General features: G+C 46.1%; 1 protein-coding gene across 1 annotated transcript in view; it reads right to left on the reverse strand.

Annotated features, from left to right (window-relative positions):
- The window catches only part of IL23R (interleukin 23 receptor), a 469105-nt gene that overhangs the window by 361823 nt on the left and 88934 nt on the right, over positions 1–18348 (reverse strand). Inside the window, exon 5 of the mRNA XM_069232471.1 lies at positions 1344–1467. Within this exon, the coding sequence (XP_069088572.1) occupies positions 1344–1467 (124 nt within the window). The remainder of the gene's footprint in view (positions 1–1343; positions 1468–18348) is intronic.

Raw genomic sequence — 18348 nt, forward strand, 5'->3', positions numbered from 1 at the left:
AAGATCTCTTATCCATAGCTCATAAACCAGTAATTGAAAAAACATGATGGCATCTGTGCAGCATGGGGCCTACTAGCCATTGAAAAGTCTTACAATGGTCCACCTTCAACAGTAATTTAAAGAATTGTGGGAGTATATGAATATAAAACACCAAAAGATTATACCGTTTTGGCCACAAGCCAAAGGACTTGTTGATAGTTTTATGAGTACAATAAAGAAAGCAGTGCAGCGTGCAACTCTTGAGAAGTTCAACTTGAAAACAGTATTGAATTCTACTCTACGAGCGCATTGTTCAACACCTCACTCGACCACAGGTGAAAGTCCTGTGACTTTAATGTTTGGGAGAGCAATGACAACCAAGTTAACCAATGGACCACATTAGAGATAAAAAGGAAAACATGATTCCTACAAGGGACCTGGTTAAAAAATGAAAAATTAAACTTTATGCAGACAAGATGTGACATGCAAAAGACCTCCTTTCAGAAAAGGAGATGTAGTGATCGCTCAACAGATACACAAAAGAAAATCTGGTGCTGAAACTTTTCAAGTGGTGTCTACCAAAGGAAACATGGTGACTGCCCAGCACCCTGGGAAGTCTATTACCAGAGTCTCTTCTCACCTCAGGCCTGTTTTTCATCAAACTTCAACTCAAGATGGTGAAAGAAACACTGATTCTTGACACTCAGTGACTGTTGCTGATTCCTTACCATCTTTAATAATCTTTGATCCTGAAGATGACAATCTACAACTTCCAGTTACCAGATCAGGTGAGATGATCAAAGCACAAAGAAGATTGATTGAAGAGATATATTTGTATATGTTTCAATATATATGTGTATGACTCATGATTTTCAAACAAATGTGCAATTTTTAATTTAACAGCGTGGGAGATGTATCTCGCATGGTTTAGATGATTCTGGTTCCAGCAGACTTCGTATCAGTGTGGCATAACCGCTAGAATGTAATTTAATGAAAGTTTGGTTTAGAATGTTGGAATTCACAGGTACACACAAAGGAATAAAGACATGTGATTTGCAGCTCTCTGTGTGGCCTAGTCATTGGCGGGTACACAGGCTGGGAAAGACGCGGTGTTCTATGGCAGCATGCACTGTGGCATTAAAACTCAATATTAGAGCAAGTAGGCAGTAACAATTAGACTGTAATAAAAAATTGTTTCAAATATTGTATGACAGCAGCCACATACCTTCCAAGAATATTATGACATTATCTAAAATATAATGCAAAACTATAATTAGAAAGTGCTAACAAACTCATTGGCAAGTGCCAAAAAACATAGTAGTTTGCAAACAAGAACATATGCAGATATTACTCTAGGAACTTACTTGGTTAAATGAACGGTGTAATTTGTATTTATGTGGGTGTGCCTTCCAGTTTCCCAAGTACACAGCAGGCTTTGTGACTGCTTGTATAAGAAACACATTAAATTAGTTGGACTCTCTGGAGGATCTGTAGTAACAAAGAATATATAATGTTCAATCAGAAAGGAGTGTGAAACATAAAAATATATTTCCATTATTTTATATATGTTTGTTTCTTTGTGGAGTCGTGATATGAATCTAGGAACACATTTGTAAGTCATAAGACCAGGTTATAAAAACGACTGTGCCCCCATCACCTCTTCTTTGCAATGTTTTTTGTAATACCAGAGAACATAGTCAGGGTAATGATGGTTAGAGCCACTTTGTGCCATACATAAAGCTGCTGAATGTGCATCACTTTCAAATGTGCTTTCGGGAGACCCACTGCATATTTTTCATTGAGATGTTATTCGTGAAATTATGACAACCATATCCAGTTGGGTACAGGATTCATAAACCTTTCACCTATAAACCTTTACCCATGACCTTTCACCTTGGCTTATATAAGAAATGTGTGCCTGTTAATCATGGACAATGTATGTATTGTTTACCAAGGAGTTCCTTTACAGACCACCTGTTCCCCTACTGTTGTAGGCATTTATTTACTTTTATATTGACGGCCAGTACTCCTTAATGCAAATTAGTTTTAATGATTAGACTATATATGAATATTGTCGATGATATGTGGGTACCATGCCACCTGCTGCCTTGCCTATGATGTATAGTTACCACATCACTTCACCAGGAAATTAACTTTTCTTCTTTCTTGTGTTTTTCATTTATGGGAATGTTTTAGGAACGCACTCTTGTCGAGCAAATGTGGAGAGTGGACTTCATGTCAGGGGGAAGGGAGGCCAGATGCAATCCTTTTATGGTCACAAACCTGTGATTTGCAAAATCACCGGGTGTCTGCCTCTGGAAATTTCTGGACCTTTCAGTTGCCTCATCCCACCATCATATGCACCCTTGAATAGTGAATGGGATTCACCAGCAATGTCTTTCCCTGGTTCCACTTCTACCTTTCCAACCAATGCTAGTTTTTTTACATGGGAACCTCCAGGTCACAAAAGATCTCTATCTTGTGTGGAGTCCCATCGGTTCCAAACTATGTCCTGTCATCTTCAACCTTTATATGGAACCTCTTGGTGCGCTACTCACAGATAACACCATCAAGATTCACCAATATACCAATCATACACTAGCCTACTTGAATATCTCTCTACTTCAGACATTCAATGCCTCAAACACTGCTCCCACTACCTACACGCTAGGATGTCTAGCACCTACATGAAGCTCAACCTAACCAAGACAGAATTGCTTTTATTTGCCAACAGCAATGAACAAGATACAGTACAAACCTGGTTCAATTGGCATGAATCAGGATGGCTTTAAACCACAACTTTCGCAGTGTGTGAAATCACTTGGATTCACCCTGATCACCAATCTCTCCCCCAAAACACACATGACCCAAAAAAATATAGCCTGGTCCCAGCCCTTTCTTCTAAAGAAAGTCAAGCTGTGTCTTCCAGAAAGAAATCCCAGAACTGCTGTTAAAGACCTTACACTCTCACATCTGCCTGGTGGTAATGCCCTACTCCACAGTTCCCCGGACTCCACACTAACATCCCTTAGGGTATCCTAAAGGCCAAAGCATGGCTTATCCTGGGCCTGAAGGACACATCATCCCCATTCAGAAGGAATTCCATTGGCTCCCCTTGTAGACCTTCACCATCACCAAAACCAGCTGCATAATTTACAAAGTCACCACGGCCAGCACCCCTGTTTATCTTGCATACAAGTTCACCATCTCTGGTGGTTCTCAGCACACCCACAGCCAGGACACCATTAGACTGCTGTCTAAGGAATATAAAAAGAAAAAAATAAGACAACAAGCTTTTTCCATCAATGTGCCTAGGATATGGAACAACATGCCTGTATTACTCAGGACCTCCCCAGTTCTGATGTTAACCTTTTTTTGATCTTGTGCAGTGCTTTGCTGCCTTTTAGCTAGGTCAGTGCTATAGAAATACCATATACATAGATAAATAAATAAATACATACATTCATATATACATCACAGGGTTTGTGACCACAAAAGGCTTTTCACAATGTACAAAAACACTTTTATGAGCCAGAAACTTTTTCTTGGCTCAGTAAAGTGCTTTTATGACCCTTTCCTGTTCACAAAAGAAGTGGCCTGATAGAGGCACCCTTTCTCCTATTTGCATTTCAGAATGGGATGTACCAATGGTTTATGACCGCAATTGCAGAAACAAACCATTGTTCATTTACTAATACCCGAATTTGCCTGGTAACTGTTTCACAAAGAGTAATCTGCCCTTTTGGGAAAGCTTCCACTTTAGGAATTTCCTCTGCAACCTCATGAGGAGCAGGCAGTTATCTAGAGGTGGAAGAAATTGTAGGGACGGAAGGCTGCTGTGACTTTCAAGTATGGGCAGCTGGTGAAATTCGAAAGTAGTTGGGCTTAAAACCAGTGAATCAATTGTTGCATGAGCAAGGCTAGTGTTTATTGGTGGGGGGGGGTAGGTTCGAGGGGTTCTCCCGGAGAAAAGTTTTGAAAATTGGTGGGTTTCGGTACAATATTCAACAACATTTCTGTGATAAATTGACAAAAAACAGAGTTCTTATACTGGCTTTATCCTGCCACCCTCCCTCTACCCAGGATGTGGTGTTACAGTCAGAGCTGCTGAATTAGGAACTGGGGAACCAGGTTAAATTCTCATACGGTGATTCGTGGCAAATGGCTTAATCTCACATGTGCCTATAAAACATTGAATGTGACAATGTAATGTCATTGATGCTCATGAAAGCGCTTAAATTACTTTGGGTCGAGTTTGCTCAAGATAAAATCTATATATAAAAACTGAACAAAGAGGTTAAAAACAAATCCTTAGCATAATGAAAGACAAATAGATACCCATATAGTGGCTGATTGGTACAAAGTGAAACCAGAAAATTAGGATAAATAATGGCTACCCTACTTAAAATGTGTGATCTTAGGCAAATATTTAATTTAATCAAAACTCCATTTTCTTGATTATCATATATGAAAGGACTTTTAAATATGTCACCCTGTGACGACTTGAAGAGGGAGGGGTGGTAAAAAGCAGCTGGTGACAGACAAGCAGCCCTGGAGGTACAGGGCTGATAATTTAGAGGCCCAGGGCCGCTTCAGAATGTGACGCTTTTAAGCGTAATTTGTGGGCAGTCCCAGAGGACCCCGTTTATAGCAGAATCGGGCTGACAGCTTGTCAGCCCTTCTGCTTTCTTAACTTTCCCTGCTGTCAACTGGCACCTGCCCACTAGCGCAGGTGTCTAACTAATATTGCCTGACATCAGTTTTGCAGAATACGGACTAGGCAGGCCAAAGCACTGAATGCTTTTACCATAGTTTGAAAAGGTTGAATGGTAATTGCTTTTTTCAATTACCATGTGTCACATTTACCTGCATGGGCATGGCCCCTCCGCCCACTCCCAGAAACCTCTGCTGCTCTCAAGACCTCTCTTACAGCCAATCATAGGGGATTGCAAATTGTGACCTGAAAATGAATATTCATGAGATAGGTCTTTTGTGATACACTCATGATCTGATGTATCATGTAGGTTGTGTAGCAAACGGTAGTCTCATTTGCATACCGGTCGGTGTGCAAAGTGCACCTCCCTAGTTTGTGAATGGGACATCTGGTCTCGAATTTCTATTCAGAAGGATATTTGTACTGATAAGAAGCACGCTATGGACAACTGGAAGGTGAAGACTTGAGGGCTATAAAATTGTTTGCATGGAGGTTCTACACTTTATTAGAAAACAAGAATCTTAGCTTGTCTGCACAATGTTTTGTGTTTTTATAATATCCACCCTTTTAGCATTCACCTATTTTAATGCCCTAACAAGTCTAACAATGTTGGAGGGGGTTTTGGGAGGGGGAAGTTCAGTAAGGACCTCTCAGACAAAAAACCTGCAAACTGTCTTGCAGTTGCTATTGTTTCTATACATTTTTCTGATAAATGAGTAAAGCCCATGGGTGGGTTTGAGGGATACATGTCCATTCTCCAAGTTTCACAGAGTCACCCGTTAACCCTAAGTCACGGAGGGCAACTGAAGATCCATCGGGTCTGTTCCCAGAAACTTTGAAACAGCAGTTTTAAACAAGCTCCTCACCATCTTAAAATATTCAGGGCCTCATTATGAACCTGGTGGTCATCAGACCACCAGGGTCATGGTCGCGGTCGGACAATGTTGTTGTGCATTTCCCGCTGGGCCAGTGGGAATCTCATAATAGGGCCAGCAGGAAGGAGACCGCACTGGCAGTCTCCTGACCTGCAGGATTTTGGCGGGCAGCCTTTTCCACCCGCCAAACTCCTAATGAGGGCCTCAATGTACGGGTAGCTCAAAGTGGGCAAAAACTTTGAAGCTTATTTCAGAGTACTCAAAAGTTCTTCTGCATGTTCTGTTACCGTTGCCTTGTAGCTGCATTACTTGTGAATATACCTGCTGCAATAAGAACTGGCTTTAAATGATTCCCACTTGGCTCTACACGGTTTACAATAATTACAATTCATAGTTGTACTAGTAGTTCTCCAGTTCTTACAATCAGGAACTAGTAAATTTATGGGAAGGTGTAACATTCTGAAATGCAAGAACTGCAGCTCCGACATCTTTCCTGCTGACCCAGATCGAAGGAGCCTCCTAGACGAAGCCCACTTTTCAACTTGGTTACTATCTCAGAGTCAGCAATGAACACATTGTTTTTGGTCGCATTGTTAAGCTGTTGTTTAACAGAAAATCCAGACATGTTGGTGGCAGCTGTACAGTGAAACTGATTGTAATTCTGGAGTATGGCCTGTAAACTAGTGCCATTCTTGAACAGAGGAACATTTCCTGGTCTATTATTAGATCACCCAGCATCAGTAGACTGTCCTCTCACCCAGAATATGTTTTTAATAGTGTGGCATCTAATAGGACAGAGATGTGCCTGCGGGGTGGAGTGCTTTAGATTGAGAGGTTTCTTCACAACTGTTACCCTACTCAAGCTTAGATGACTCATATGCCTTTGCATATCTTCAACCATGACATGTATTATTGAGGAAATCATTTTTGCAAGGGTGGCACTCAGAAGAGGCTTTGCATTCCTACTTGGGCACGTGTTACAGAAGTGTTTCAAGTTACCAGCACTTGCTAACGCATTAGTCCTTTTTGCAAGATAAACGGGTTTACCTTTAAGGTTAGGAGTGAAGGAGAGCCCCAATTAGTCTTAGAGAATGTTTACTACCAGCTCTTTGCTTCGAGGCATTAGAAGTTGAATATTGTACCGGGTCCAAAATTCAGGTTTTCTCCTTTTTAATGTTAGCATTTAGATGATTGAACCTGTTGTTCCGCCTTAAGGTACCAACGGACCTAATGGACGTCTAGATTTATGGAGGCCTAGATATATGGAAGGTTGGCCACTACAGGCCAAGAAAACTGGGTCATCAGCATGCATAGTATAATGAATGTATTGGCCTAGAAAGCGTGGGGCCATAATTTACTCATTATTAAAATGTATTCCAATATCAGGGTCATAGACACAAACGAAACAGCCTTGTTTAAAGTCCTGTACAGCTTGAATCTCAGATGAAAGTCTTCCTCAACCGGCAGGCACACCTTGGCCCAGGAAAGGCATGCAATTGGGCAAGCTATTTCAGTGAGGCATTGTTAATGCCAAGGTTCTTCAGTTTGTACCATAATAGATTGTGATCTGTATGGCTGAAGACTTGAAACAGCTGAGAGAACAGGAATATTGATGGCAGTTTTGTTTCACTTGGGAAGTTTTTCCCAGTAAAAGAGAGCCATTAAAGTGTCTGAAGTGAAACACTTCCTTACCAAATCCTGTTTGATTGAGGGACAGGTTGATATATTGATACACCCAGAGAATACAAAGGCTAGACCCCAATTTTGTTACTGGAGAACTCGAATCTGTCAATACAAAGCAGTCACTGATTTCGCATTGTGATTTGTATCTACCTAAACATTAAGGCCAGATTTACTAAAAAGTGGTACAGCGCAGTGCTGTGCCAAAATTGGCAGTGCCGCGCTGTGTCACTTTAGAAACACAGGGATACGCTGTATCTATTATCTGCATCTATTAGAATATGACGCATCCCTGCATTTCCCTTTGTGCTGGCGCTAAATTGAGCTGCCAAGCACCAACGCATCCCTAGTGCTAAGAGGAAAATGAAAAGCTCCAGTGCTAGATCAGGTGGCATTAACTGTGAACTCATGAAGCCTTTACTTAAGGAACACAGAATTCTTACTCTGCAAATAATGCTGCAAATGTCAGAGCAACACTGATTACAATTACATTTAGCAATTAGCAGGATGGATTCTGGCCACCTTTGACAAAGCATGGCCTGCTCTACTGTCTCTGCATTCTAAGGGAAGAATTGACGTTCCATTGAAATTTTGTATTCTAAAATTCTAGGCTTTGCTGCTGCCTATTTGAGAGGGGAGCTGTGAAAAATTGGGTCTTTGGTTGGTAGTCAGGTTACCTCCTGTCCACGCAAGGATCCTCACTGTAGTAAGGGCAAAGGAGAAACACATCTGGTTAACCCCGGCTCGCCCCCTTGGTAGCTTGGCAGGAGCAGAAAGGCTTAACCCAGAGACAATGTGTAAAGTATTTATACCAACACACACAGTAATACAGAGGAAACAATACAAAATGACTCAACACCAGGTTAGCGAAATAGCCAATATATATCTGAGCAAAACAAGGCCAAAATGACAAAAAGCCAACATACATAAGCAAAGTTATGAATTTTTAAAGATTAAACTTCAATATAGCTCCTAGAAACACAAATGCTTTGAATTGGTGATATCACAGCGTCATGATGGAGTAGTTACCAACAACCTGACACCAGTGGCACCGGTCATGGAGTCACATGGACCCCAAGGTACAGTACCTTGTGAAAATGAGGAAACAACCCGGTACACAGAGTCAAGGATCACGGTGTCACAGGACCCGGTGCAGTGTCAGCTCCGGTGCTGCAGAGCGGAGGCATCACAAAGAGGCATTGGATCCGGCTGCGGAATGGTGGAGGTGAGGTGGCATTGGTGCAAAGCTTTGGATCCACACATTTCTCGTGGAGTAGATATCCAGCGGTCACGACGTGGGGCAGCAACTTCCACGGACTCGCCGAATTCAGCAAAGCTGCACCAGAGTATGGCCTGAGAGGTCGTTGCACTCCAGCGAGGACTACAGCTTCAGTTGCAGGTGGCATCACGGGATCTGGCAGCGGTGTCAGTCCGGAGTCGTCCGAAGTCGGTTTCCTTGGATCATCTTGGTTTTCCACCAGCTTCTCCTTTCAAGAGCCTAGGTACTGGATTAGGCATCACTTGGCAGAGCAGGAGTCTCAGCAGAGAATCCAGGTGCTGGTAGAAGAGGTCTTTGATGGCCCTGAGACTTCAGAACAGGGGGCAAGTTAAGTGTAAACCCTTAGAGATTCTTCTTAAGCAGAAATATACCACAAAGTCCAGTCTTTGTCCACTTCCTCAGGCAAAAGCAGCAACTGCAGGATAGCCCAACAAAACACAGTCATAGGCAGAGGCAGAACTTCCCCTCAGCTCTTCATCTCCTCTCCTTAGCAGAGGTTCCTCTTGGTTCCAGAAGTGAATCTTGAAGTAATCTAAATTCTGGCGTTTTGGGTCAACTACTTATATCCCTTTCTGTCTTTGAAGTTGCACAACTTCAAAGAAAAGTCCCTGCTGTGTACAGGATCCTGGCTTGCCTGGGATAGGCCCCAGAAAAAAACACACCAGGAGGGTTGGAGACTGCATCATGTGAGGGCAGGCAAAGCCCATTCATGTGTAAGTGACCACTCCTACCTCCACTATAGTTCAGATGGGTCATCAGGATAAGCTCCCTTTGTATCACTGTCTAGAGGAGAGGCACACACAGCCAAAATGTCAGTCTTACCCAGACAGGGAATCCACAAACAGGCAGAGTCACAGAATGGTTAAAGCAAGAAAATGCCTACTTTCTAAAAGTGGCATTTTCAAACTAACAATCTAAAAATCAACTTCACTAAAAGATGTATTTTTAAATTGTGAGTTCAGAGTCCCCAAACTCCATATTTCGATCTGCTCTCAAAGGTAAACTGCACTTAAAAGATATTTAAAGGCAGACCCGTGTTAACCTATCAGAGAGATAGGCCTTGCAACACTGAAAATTGAATTTGGTAGTATTTCACTGTTAGGACATGTAAAAACACATCGCTACATGTCCTACCTTTGACGTACACTGCACCCTGCCCATGGGGCTACCTAGGGCCTACCTTAGGGGTGCCTTACATGTATAAAAAATGGAAGGTTTGGGCCTGGGTACACTTGCCAAGTCGAATTGGCAGTTTAAAACTGGACACACAGTCACTGCAGTAGCAGGACTGAGCCATATTTACAGGGCTGCTTATGTGGCTGGCACAATTAGTGCTGCAGTCCCACTAGTAGCATTTGATTTATAGGCCTTAGGCACCTCTAGTGCACGTTACTAGGGACTTACTAGTAAATCAAATATGCCAATTATGGAAAAGCCAAATACACATACAATTTCACAAAGGCAGCACTTGCACTTTAGCACTGGTCAGCAGTGGTAAAGTGCCCAGAGTAACAAAAACAGCAAAAACAAAGTCCAGCACACAGCAACAACCTGGAAAGCAGAGGCAAAAAGTTAGGAGAGACCACATCAAAGATGCCAAGTCTAACAGGAGCATTTTTGTACAAGTTCACAAAACGAGGGACAGATTTATCCCATAGAAATATCATATGATAGTCTTGTTGAACGTCAAAGCTAAGGCGGAGAACAAGTAACTGGGAAGACTAAATGCAAAACGAGAGTGCATATGATTGTGATTGAGGAGATTGTTCAGCTAAGTCACTTTGGAGGGTGATGTTTCAAAACTCCTCGACTGCTAATGTTTTGCCCTGTCTGTCCATTTTATATTAATGAGTGCAAAGCATACCAAATTCTTTACACTGGATATAAATATAGACTAAATATGAAGTAAACACTAATAAGAAGTAATGTACTTTCATAATAAGTGTATACATGCAATTTGACACTGTAAACACCCTTAGAAATTGAGATTTCCAAAAAGAGGAAGTATTTCATTGCCAAACAACAAAAACAGCAGTGCATGCCATGGTGAAGTTGATAACTCCATCCTATTCAGGGCTCATCAATCTTATCCAGCCCCCTAAAGCCGTCTTACATTCTGCTGCCACATTGGTCAGCTCATCAAAATAATTTTCCTCCCATACGGAAAGAATGTCTTTGGCTATCATTGCAGTCCAAGTAACCTTCAAGCACTGCTGCATTATCTATAAAGCCACCCTACCCTACTTTGTTAGTTCAGTTGTCTCCAAGCTTTCTAAATTATGTTAAGTACCACATATAAAAAATAAAGATTCTTTTGTTCAGTGGAAAATTAGAATTAGGGATAAATCAGATCTATTATGCACATCCTGAGTGGTAAGTTTTGAAAAAAATTATGTATCTCTCTATATATGTGCAAGACATTAATAATAGAAAATTACATTTTTTTCTCATTGGCAGCATTTTAATTAATTGAAAGATAAGAACGGCTTCTTTGATGACGGTGATGTGATTACAACTTGGCCAGAGGGGCTCCTGATGGAGTAATTTGGAAACTATTTGGTGATATAGGTGGTCGGTGTAAAATGAATCCAGCAATTAGCAGCAATGAAAGACATACAAAAATAATATACATATCTATACACATGTATATATATGACCCAGTGGCGGTCACCACAGGGTAGTTATAGTTAGGATAGTGTTTCCAAAGGAAATGCTTTTTTTTTGTTTCTAATACCAATTATACAGTTTAACGAATCTCTACGAAACTTTCCCAAAAATTGCTCTGTTTTGCCTAGGTTGCACCTGGAAAGTTTTGGGGTGATATGTAAAGCGGGGGCTGAGAAAAAGGGGAGCCCAAAATGCATTTACTCCATTCATTTTCCCACAGGAACTTTAGACACAACTACAACCAAAACGACGGAACGGATTTACACCAAATTTGGCAGAATGCTAGATCAAGATCCAGAAAGAATGCTTTTTGTGTTTTTGTGTAAACCCATTAAGTGGCTTTTGAGCAATGAACCTTAAAATCTTTGTATATATAGGGACGCAGAGGCTCTACAGATCCCAACAGATCTCAGACTGAGAACTGAGATCTGACTGCCACCACCTCAACCAGGAGTGGGTCAGAGTGGGTGTGTGTGGCCCCCCTCCCTGGGCTGATTTTGGTCCCGGAGACCCCATCTGCTGAGGCACGGCAGTGCAGTGAAAGGGGATTGGGGGGCACGTGGCCCCCCTCCCTGGGCTGATTTCAGCCCCAGGGACCCCAACACCTGAGGCCTGGCTGTGAGGCGAAGTAGGCATGTGGTCCCCCTCTCCAGGCCGATTTCAGGCCCAGGGACCCCATCCCCACCCCTAGCCATGCAGTGAAGGGGAAGGGGCAAGTAGCTCCCTTTTCCGGGTACGATTTTGGACCCGGGAACCCTATTCCCTGGGGCCCGGCTGTATATGTAAAAGGGAAGGGGGGCCATAAGACCCACCTCACTGAGTCATTAATTGTCCCATGTACCCCATACCCAGGGCAGGTTCATATGCTATGTCCCGGGGTACCTACCCTGGGACAAAACGGTTTCCCTGACTGCACTGGCATGGGCAGGGAAACCAGTGTTGGCTCTCCCTGTGGGGGCGGAGCAATGCTGGCTTCTGCTGGATGCAGGGAGCCGGCTGGGGCTACAGTTGCCTTTGGGCTCCTCCAAAGCCTCTAATGATAGTGTGGTGAGTGCCCTTGGTAAGTATTAGGGCTCCCACCCTATATTGGCCGGGGCCTGAGGATGGGGTCCCTAGGGTTGAAATTGGTTTAAGGTGTGTGTGTACCCTCTCACATAAATAATATAGTGCGGAGCCGCAGGTGACGGGTTCCCTGGGGCCAAAATCAGACCCGGGGTGGCACATGCCCCCTCCCCTAGAAAATGCATTGGGCCCGGGTAATGAGTCCCTTGGGCCAAAAACCAGCCTAAGCAGGGAGGCCACGTGCTCCCCCCATCACGTTTTATTTTAAAAGAGTCCCTGGGGTTCCCAGGGCCAGGCTTTGTGGCTGGCCCCCAGCTGTGTGTGGTTGTCTGCCTTTGTGGGGGTTGTCATTAGGGCCTCGCCTACTGTGCATGGGGCTGGCTGCATGCAGGAGATTGGCCGCAGGCCTGGTCTTGTAGCCAATCTCTCATTATGCATGACCAAACGCCCTGTGGAGCGTGGGTTAGCTGCGTACCGGGGTAGGCAGCAGATCCTGCCCTGCTGCCAACCGCCCGCTGTGCGCACCCAGATGCTGTGCATTGCAGGGGTTGGATTACTGCATAGCTTTCTTTTTTTTTTAAACATCTATTTTATTGTTTTCAGCACAGATACATAGCGATAAATGTAGCTAATGAAGCATCAGTCTACCAACTGTTCTGTAATAACATAGTAGGATAGCAGCAAACTAGGTCTAGATCTGAATAGCAGGATTTACATTCATCAGTAAACAACTGTATCGATAATTATTGGTATTACTGCAATCTTTAACTTTTTAATGGAGTCCACTACCCTCCTCTCCAACCATCGTGTGCTGGTGGATTGTGTTGCAGTGTCGTGTGATAAAAAAGGTGAATTCCGGTTGTTTGTTTTTTATGGAACGTGCGAGTTTTGACTTGCCATCTATCATGTCCGTTACTATAATTACATGACCCTGTGACATTTTTGGGTGTGCCGGCATTTCTATCTCAACTTTGTCATTTAGCCCTTAGTTTCCCGGTGCGCTCTCGCTGGGTGTATTTTGTGTGGTTACCTCATTGTGTACATGGAACGGTGACCGGGAATCCCCCCACTCCTGGCCTCCTATGCAATTATCGTGCTAAAAGGGGAGAGAGCAAATGATGCAGGAGATGAGTGCATGCAGCACAATCAAGATGGATTAATGCATAGTTAATAAATATTACTTTATGTTAAAAAACAAAATCACAGAAAAATCCAAAATAACGTTATAGTTAGGTGATATTTTCAGTTTTAAATTCACCAGTTATACTTAGAGCTATCTCAAGTAACTATAACTTGTGCCCTAAGGTAACTATAATTCACACCCTCCTCATGCACTGCTAATTACTATACATATTACATCACTCATGACATCTTCTTTGAAATCATTGATGATATCACTATGCATTGGGGAGCGCAAGTTATAGTTACCATAGGGCATTAGAAAAACACTGGTGTCCAAAAATCGATTGAATCTGTGAAATCAACCAAAATCAGGAGAGTGACAACCTGGCTCACCAAGTATTAATGGGGCGATAAATCAGAAACCAAATGCCAGCAGAGATTCCTGAAATGTAGGGAACATTATTTACTGACATAAACCACGAAATCAGAGAACACAACCGAAGGACTACATAATGTACTCACATAGTGAGCCAATCTGTACTCACATAATGAACCAATCTGTAAGAACTAACTGGGAAAAAACAACAGAACGAACAAATGAATACCACGTAAATATAGTAACAAGACGATAGTCTAATGTAAGCAAAATCAAAGTGCTCACCCAGCAAATGTACTGTCCAATAATCAATTCGAAGCAGTCACACGAAGCAAGAGTGAATCAAAAGCGAGGGAAACGAGTAAGCGAAAAGCTTAAAAGCAAATCAAATCAAATCATTAACATTTATAAAGCGCGCTACTCACCCGTGCGGGTCTCAAGGCGCTAGGGGAAAGGGGGGGTCACTGCTGCTCGAAAGCCAGGTCTTGAGGAGTCTCCGGAATGCGGAGTGGTCCTGGGTGGTCCTGAGGCTGGTGGGGAGGGTGTTCCAGGTCTTGGCTTGCAGATAGGAGAAGGACCTCCCACCCGCCGTGGAGCGGCGGATGCGAGGGACGGCAGCGAGCGCGAGGCCAGAGGAACGGAGGAGACGGGTGGGGGCGTAGAAGCTGAGGCGACGGTTGAGGTTTTCCGGTCCCTTGTTGTGGAGGGCTTTGTGTGCGTGGGTGAGAAGTCGGAAGGTGATCCTTTTGCTGACTGGGAGCCAATGCAGGTGTCTCAGGTGTGCGGAGATGTGGCTGTTGCGGGGTACGTCGAGGATGAGGCGGGCCGAGGCGTTTTGAATACGTTGCAGGCGTTTTTGGAGTTTAGCGGTGGTCCCAGCATAGAGGGTGTTGCCGTAGTCCAGGCGGCTCGTGACGAGGGCGTGGGTCACGGTTTTTCTAGTGTCGGCGGGGATCCAGCGGAAGATCTTGCGGAGCATGCGGAGGGTGAGGAAGCAGGCGGAGGACACGGCGTTGACTTGCTTGGTCATGGTGAGAAGAGGGTCCAAGATGAAGCCGAGGTTGCGGGCGTGGTCTGAGGGGGTCGGTGCGGTGCCAAGGGCCATGGGCCACCAGGAGTCGTCCCAAGCGGACGGGCTGTTACCGAGGATGAGGACTTCCGTTTTGTCAGAGTTCAGCTTTAGGCGGCTGAGCCTCATCCAATCTGCGAGGTCCTTCATGCCCTCTTGTAGGTTGGTCTTGGCGCTGGCGGGGTCCTAAGTGAGGGAGAGTATAAGTTGTGTGTCGTCGGCGTAGGAGGTGATGATGATGTCGTGCTTGCATACGATGTTGGCGAGGGGGCTCATGTAGACATTGAAGAGTGTCGGGCTGAGCGATGAGCCTTGAGGTACGCTGCAGATGATCTCGGTGGGGTCTGAGCGAAATGGTGGGAGGTAAACTCTTTGAGAGCGGTTTGAGAGGAAGGAGGCAATCCAGTCCAGGGCCTGGCCTTGGATCCCGGTGGAGCGGAGGCGGGTTACTAGGGTGCGGTGACAGACGGTGTCGAAGGCAGCCGAGAGGTCGAGGAGGATGAGGGCGACTGTTTCACCGTTGTCCATCAGGGTTCTGATGTCGTCTGTGACTGAGATGAGGGCGGTTTCAGTGCTGTGGTTGGTTCTGAATCCGGTTTGTGAAGGGTCGAGCAGGTTGTTGTCTTCCAGGAAGGTGGTAAGCTGTTTGTTGACGGTCTTCTCTATTACCTTGGCAGGGAAGGGGAGGAGCGAGATGGGGCGGAAGTTTTTCAGGTCGCTAGGGTCAGCCGTAGGTTTCTTTAGTAGGGCGTTGACTTCGGCGTGTTTCCAGCTTTCGGGGAAGGTAGCAGAAGAAAATGAAGAGTTGATGACAGCCTGGAGGTGCGGGGCGATGATGACGTCAGCTTCATTGAAGATGAAGTGCGGGCAGGGGTCCGATGGGGCGCCGGAGTGGATAGAGTTCATGGTGGTTTTGGTTTCTTCAGTGTTGATGTGGGTCCAGGCGTTGAGGGTGATGGCCGGGGGTGTGGGTTCGGTGATGCTTGGTAGGGTCTGGTGTCCGAAGCTGTCGTGGAGGTCGCTGATCTTGCGATGGAAGAAGGTGGCGAGGGAGTTGCACAAGTCTTGTGAGGGTGTGACGGCGTTGGCGTTGGGGTTGGAGAACTCTTTGACGATGCTGAAAAGTTCTCTGCTGTTGTGGCTGTTTTTGTCCAGTCTGTCGGTGAAAAAGTTCCTTTTGGCTGCGCGGATCAGGTGGTGGTGTTCGTGGGTTGCGTTTTTGAGGGCGGTCATGTTGTTGGCGGTGTGGTCCTTGCGCCAGGCCTTCTCGAGGGCACGACATGTTTTCTTCGATTCTTTGAGGGTGTCAGAGAACCAGAGAGGTTTTATGGTTATGGCCTGTTGATGCGTGCGTCTGAGGGGTGCAAGGTCGTCTGCGCAGTTGGAGATCCAGTTCGAGAGGCTGAGGGCTGCGTCGTTGGGGTCGGTGGTGAGGGTAGGTTGGTTGACAGCGAGTGCGGAGAGGAGTTGCTCTTCGGGGATTTTGTTCCACTGTCGACGAGGGATGGGTTGAGTGCGGAGGTGGCAGGTCTTGCATCGGAATGTGAAATGGACACAGCTGTGGTCGGTCCAGTGTAGAGCGGAGGTGTGGCTGAAGGAGACGTGTTTGCTGGCGGAGAAGATAGGGTCAAGCGTGTGCCCGGCGATGTGGGTGGCGGTGTTCACCAGTTGCTTGAGGCCGAGGTTGGCGAGGTTGTCGAGCAGGGCGGTGGTGTTGGAGTCGTTGTTTTGTTCCAGATGGAAGTTGAGGTCGCCTGGGAGGATGTAGTCCGGCGAGGCGAGGGCGTGCGGGGAGACGAAGTCGGCGATGGAGTCGCTGAATGGGGCGCGCGGTCCGGGGCGACGGTAGACGAGGGATCCTCTGAGGGTGGTCCTGGGGTCGGTTCGAATCTGAAAATGCAGATGTTCAGCGGCGAGAGGGGTGTCTTCGGTGGAGGTGGTGACGCTGATGGAGTCTTTGAAGACGATGGCGATACCTCCTCCTACTTGGTTGGTGCGGTCTTTTCTGGAAATCTTGTAGCCTTTGGGGATGGCGGTGGCGATGCCTGGGGCTGAAGAGGCGTTCATCCAGGTCTCCGTGATGAAGGCGACGTCCGGTGCTGTGGAGTCCAGGAGGTCCCAGAGTTTAATGGCGTGCTTGTGGACAGATCGAGCGTTGACCAGGATGCACTTGAGGTGGTTGATGGCGCGTGGGCTGGTGGTCGTGGTAGTTGCGTGGTGGGAGATGCGTTTGCAGGAGTTGCAGGCGAAGGGTCCATGGGTGCGTTTGGGGTGAGCTTGGAAGCAGGTGTTGGAGCGCCCTGGGTTGAGGGCGTGGAGGGTGGTGGGATCGTAGCGGAGCAGCTGGGTTTGGGAGAGCTGGGGACCAGGGGTCGTGGCGCTGGGCGCGGGCCAGGCGCGGACGGGCGCAGACGGGCTTGCCTCTGGCGCACCAGCGGCGCGGTCGCTCAGCGGCCGCCATAAGAGGGAGGAGGGCGGGGGAGGTGTCAGCTGGGGGCGAATGGGAGCTGGGGGGCGGGGCGTGCAGGAGGTTGCGGCGGGAAAGCGGGAGGGAGGGGGGAAAGGTAGAGTGAGAAGAGCTGGGGGAGGGGGGTTTAAGGGTGAAGGGGGGTGAGTGTTAGGAAGTTTAGGAGATTAGGGAGAGAGATAGGAGTAGGGTTGGGAAGTTAGGGGAGGGGAGTTGTAGAGATGGGTGAGGGTGAGAGGTAGAGTGAGAGGATAGGAAGATAGGTAACAGAGGGGGTGGCGGGAGGGGGGAAGAGGTAGAGAAATAGGTGGAGAGATAGAGAAATAGGTAGATAGGAGGAGGTGGTGAGTGAGGGAGATAGATAGTGAGATTGAGAGATAGGTAGATTGGTAGATAGGAGGAGTGAGGGAGGCAGATAGCAAACGGGGTAGATAGGGGTGATAAAGAGGGGGAGGCGAGTGAGGGAGAGAGGTGAGGCAGGAGCAGGAAGGCAGGCGCGGGAAGGACGGAAGACGGAGGACGAAGAAAACAGAAGAACAGAAGACAGAAGAACAGAAGAACAGAAGACAGAAGAACAGAAGAAACAGAAGACAGAAGATGAAGAACAGAAGACAGAGGGCGAGGGAGCAGAAGACCGAAGATCACAGAAGAAGATACAGAAGACGAAGAACAGAAGACAGAAGACCACAGAAGAAGATGAAGAAGAAGAGAGGCGACAGGAGAGGCTGAGAAGCACACAGATGTAGAGAGAAGACGGGGAAAAGAAGAGTACAGAAGAAGATTACAGAAGAGGCGCGAGGAGGAAGAGACAGAGAGGAAGAAAAGAAGCAGGAGAGAGGGTGAGTAGCGCAGGGCAGGGCGAGGGGCTGGGAGGTGGGGGGTACTTACTGCGAGGTAGCTGGGCGGTCTCAGGAACCTGGAGGAGCTGGAGGAGCTGCAGCGGCAGGGGGAGCGACCTACCCTTGCATGTTGAAAAATCATTAAATAGATAATCAAAAATAAAAAAGAAAGGTCTGAAGTCTCATTTCTCTAATATTCTAATCTTGAAGCGTGCTACT

This window comes from Pleurodeles waltl, chromosome 4_2 (genome assembly GCF_031143425.1).
Source record: "Pleurodeles waltl isolate 20211129_DDA chromosome 4_2, aPleWal1.hap1.20221129, whole genome shotgun sequence".
NCBI lineage: Eukaryota > Metazoa > Chordata > Amphibia > Caudata > Salamandridae > Pleurodeles > Pleurodeles waltl.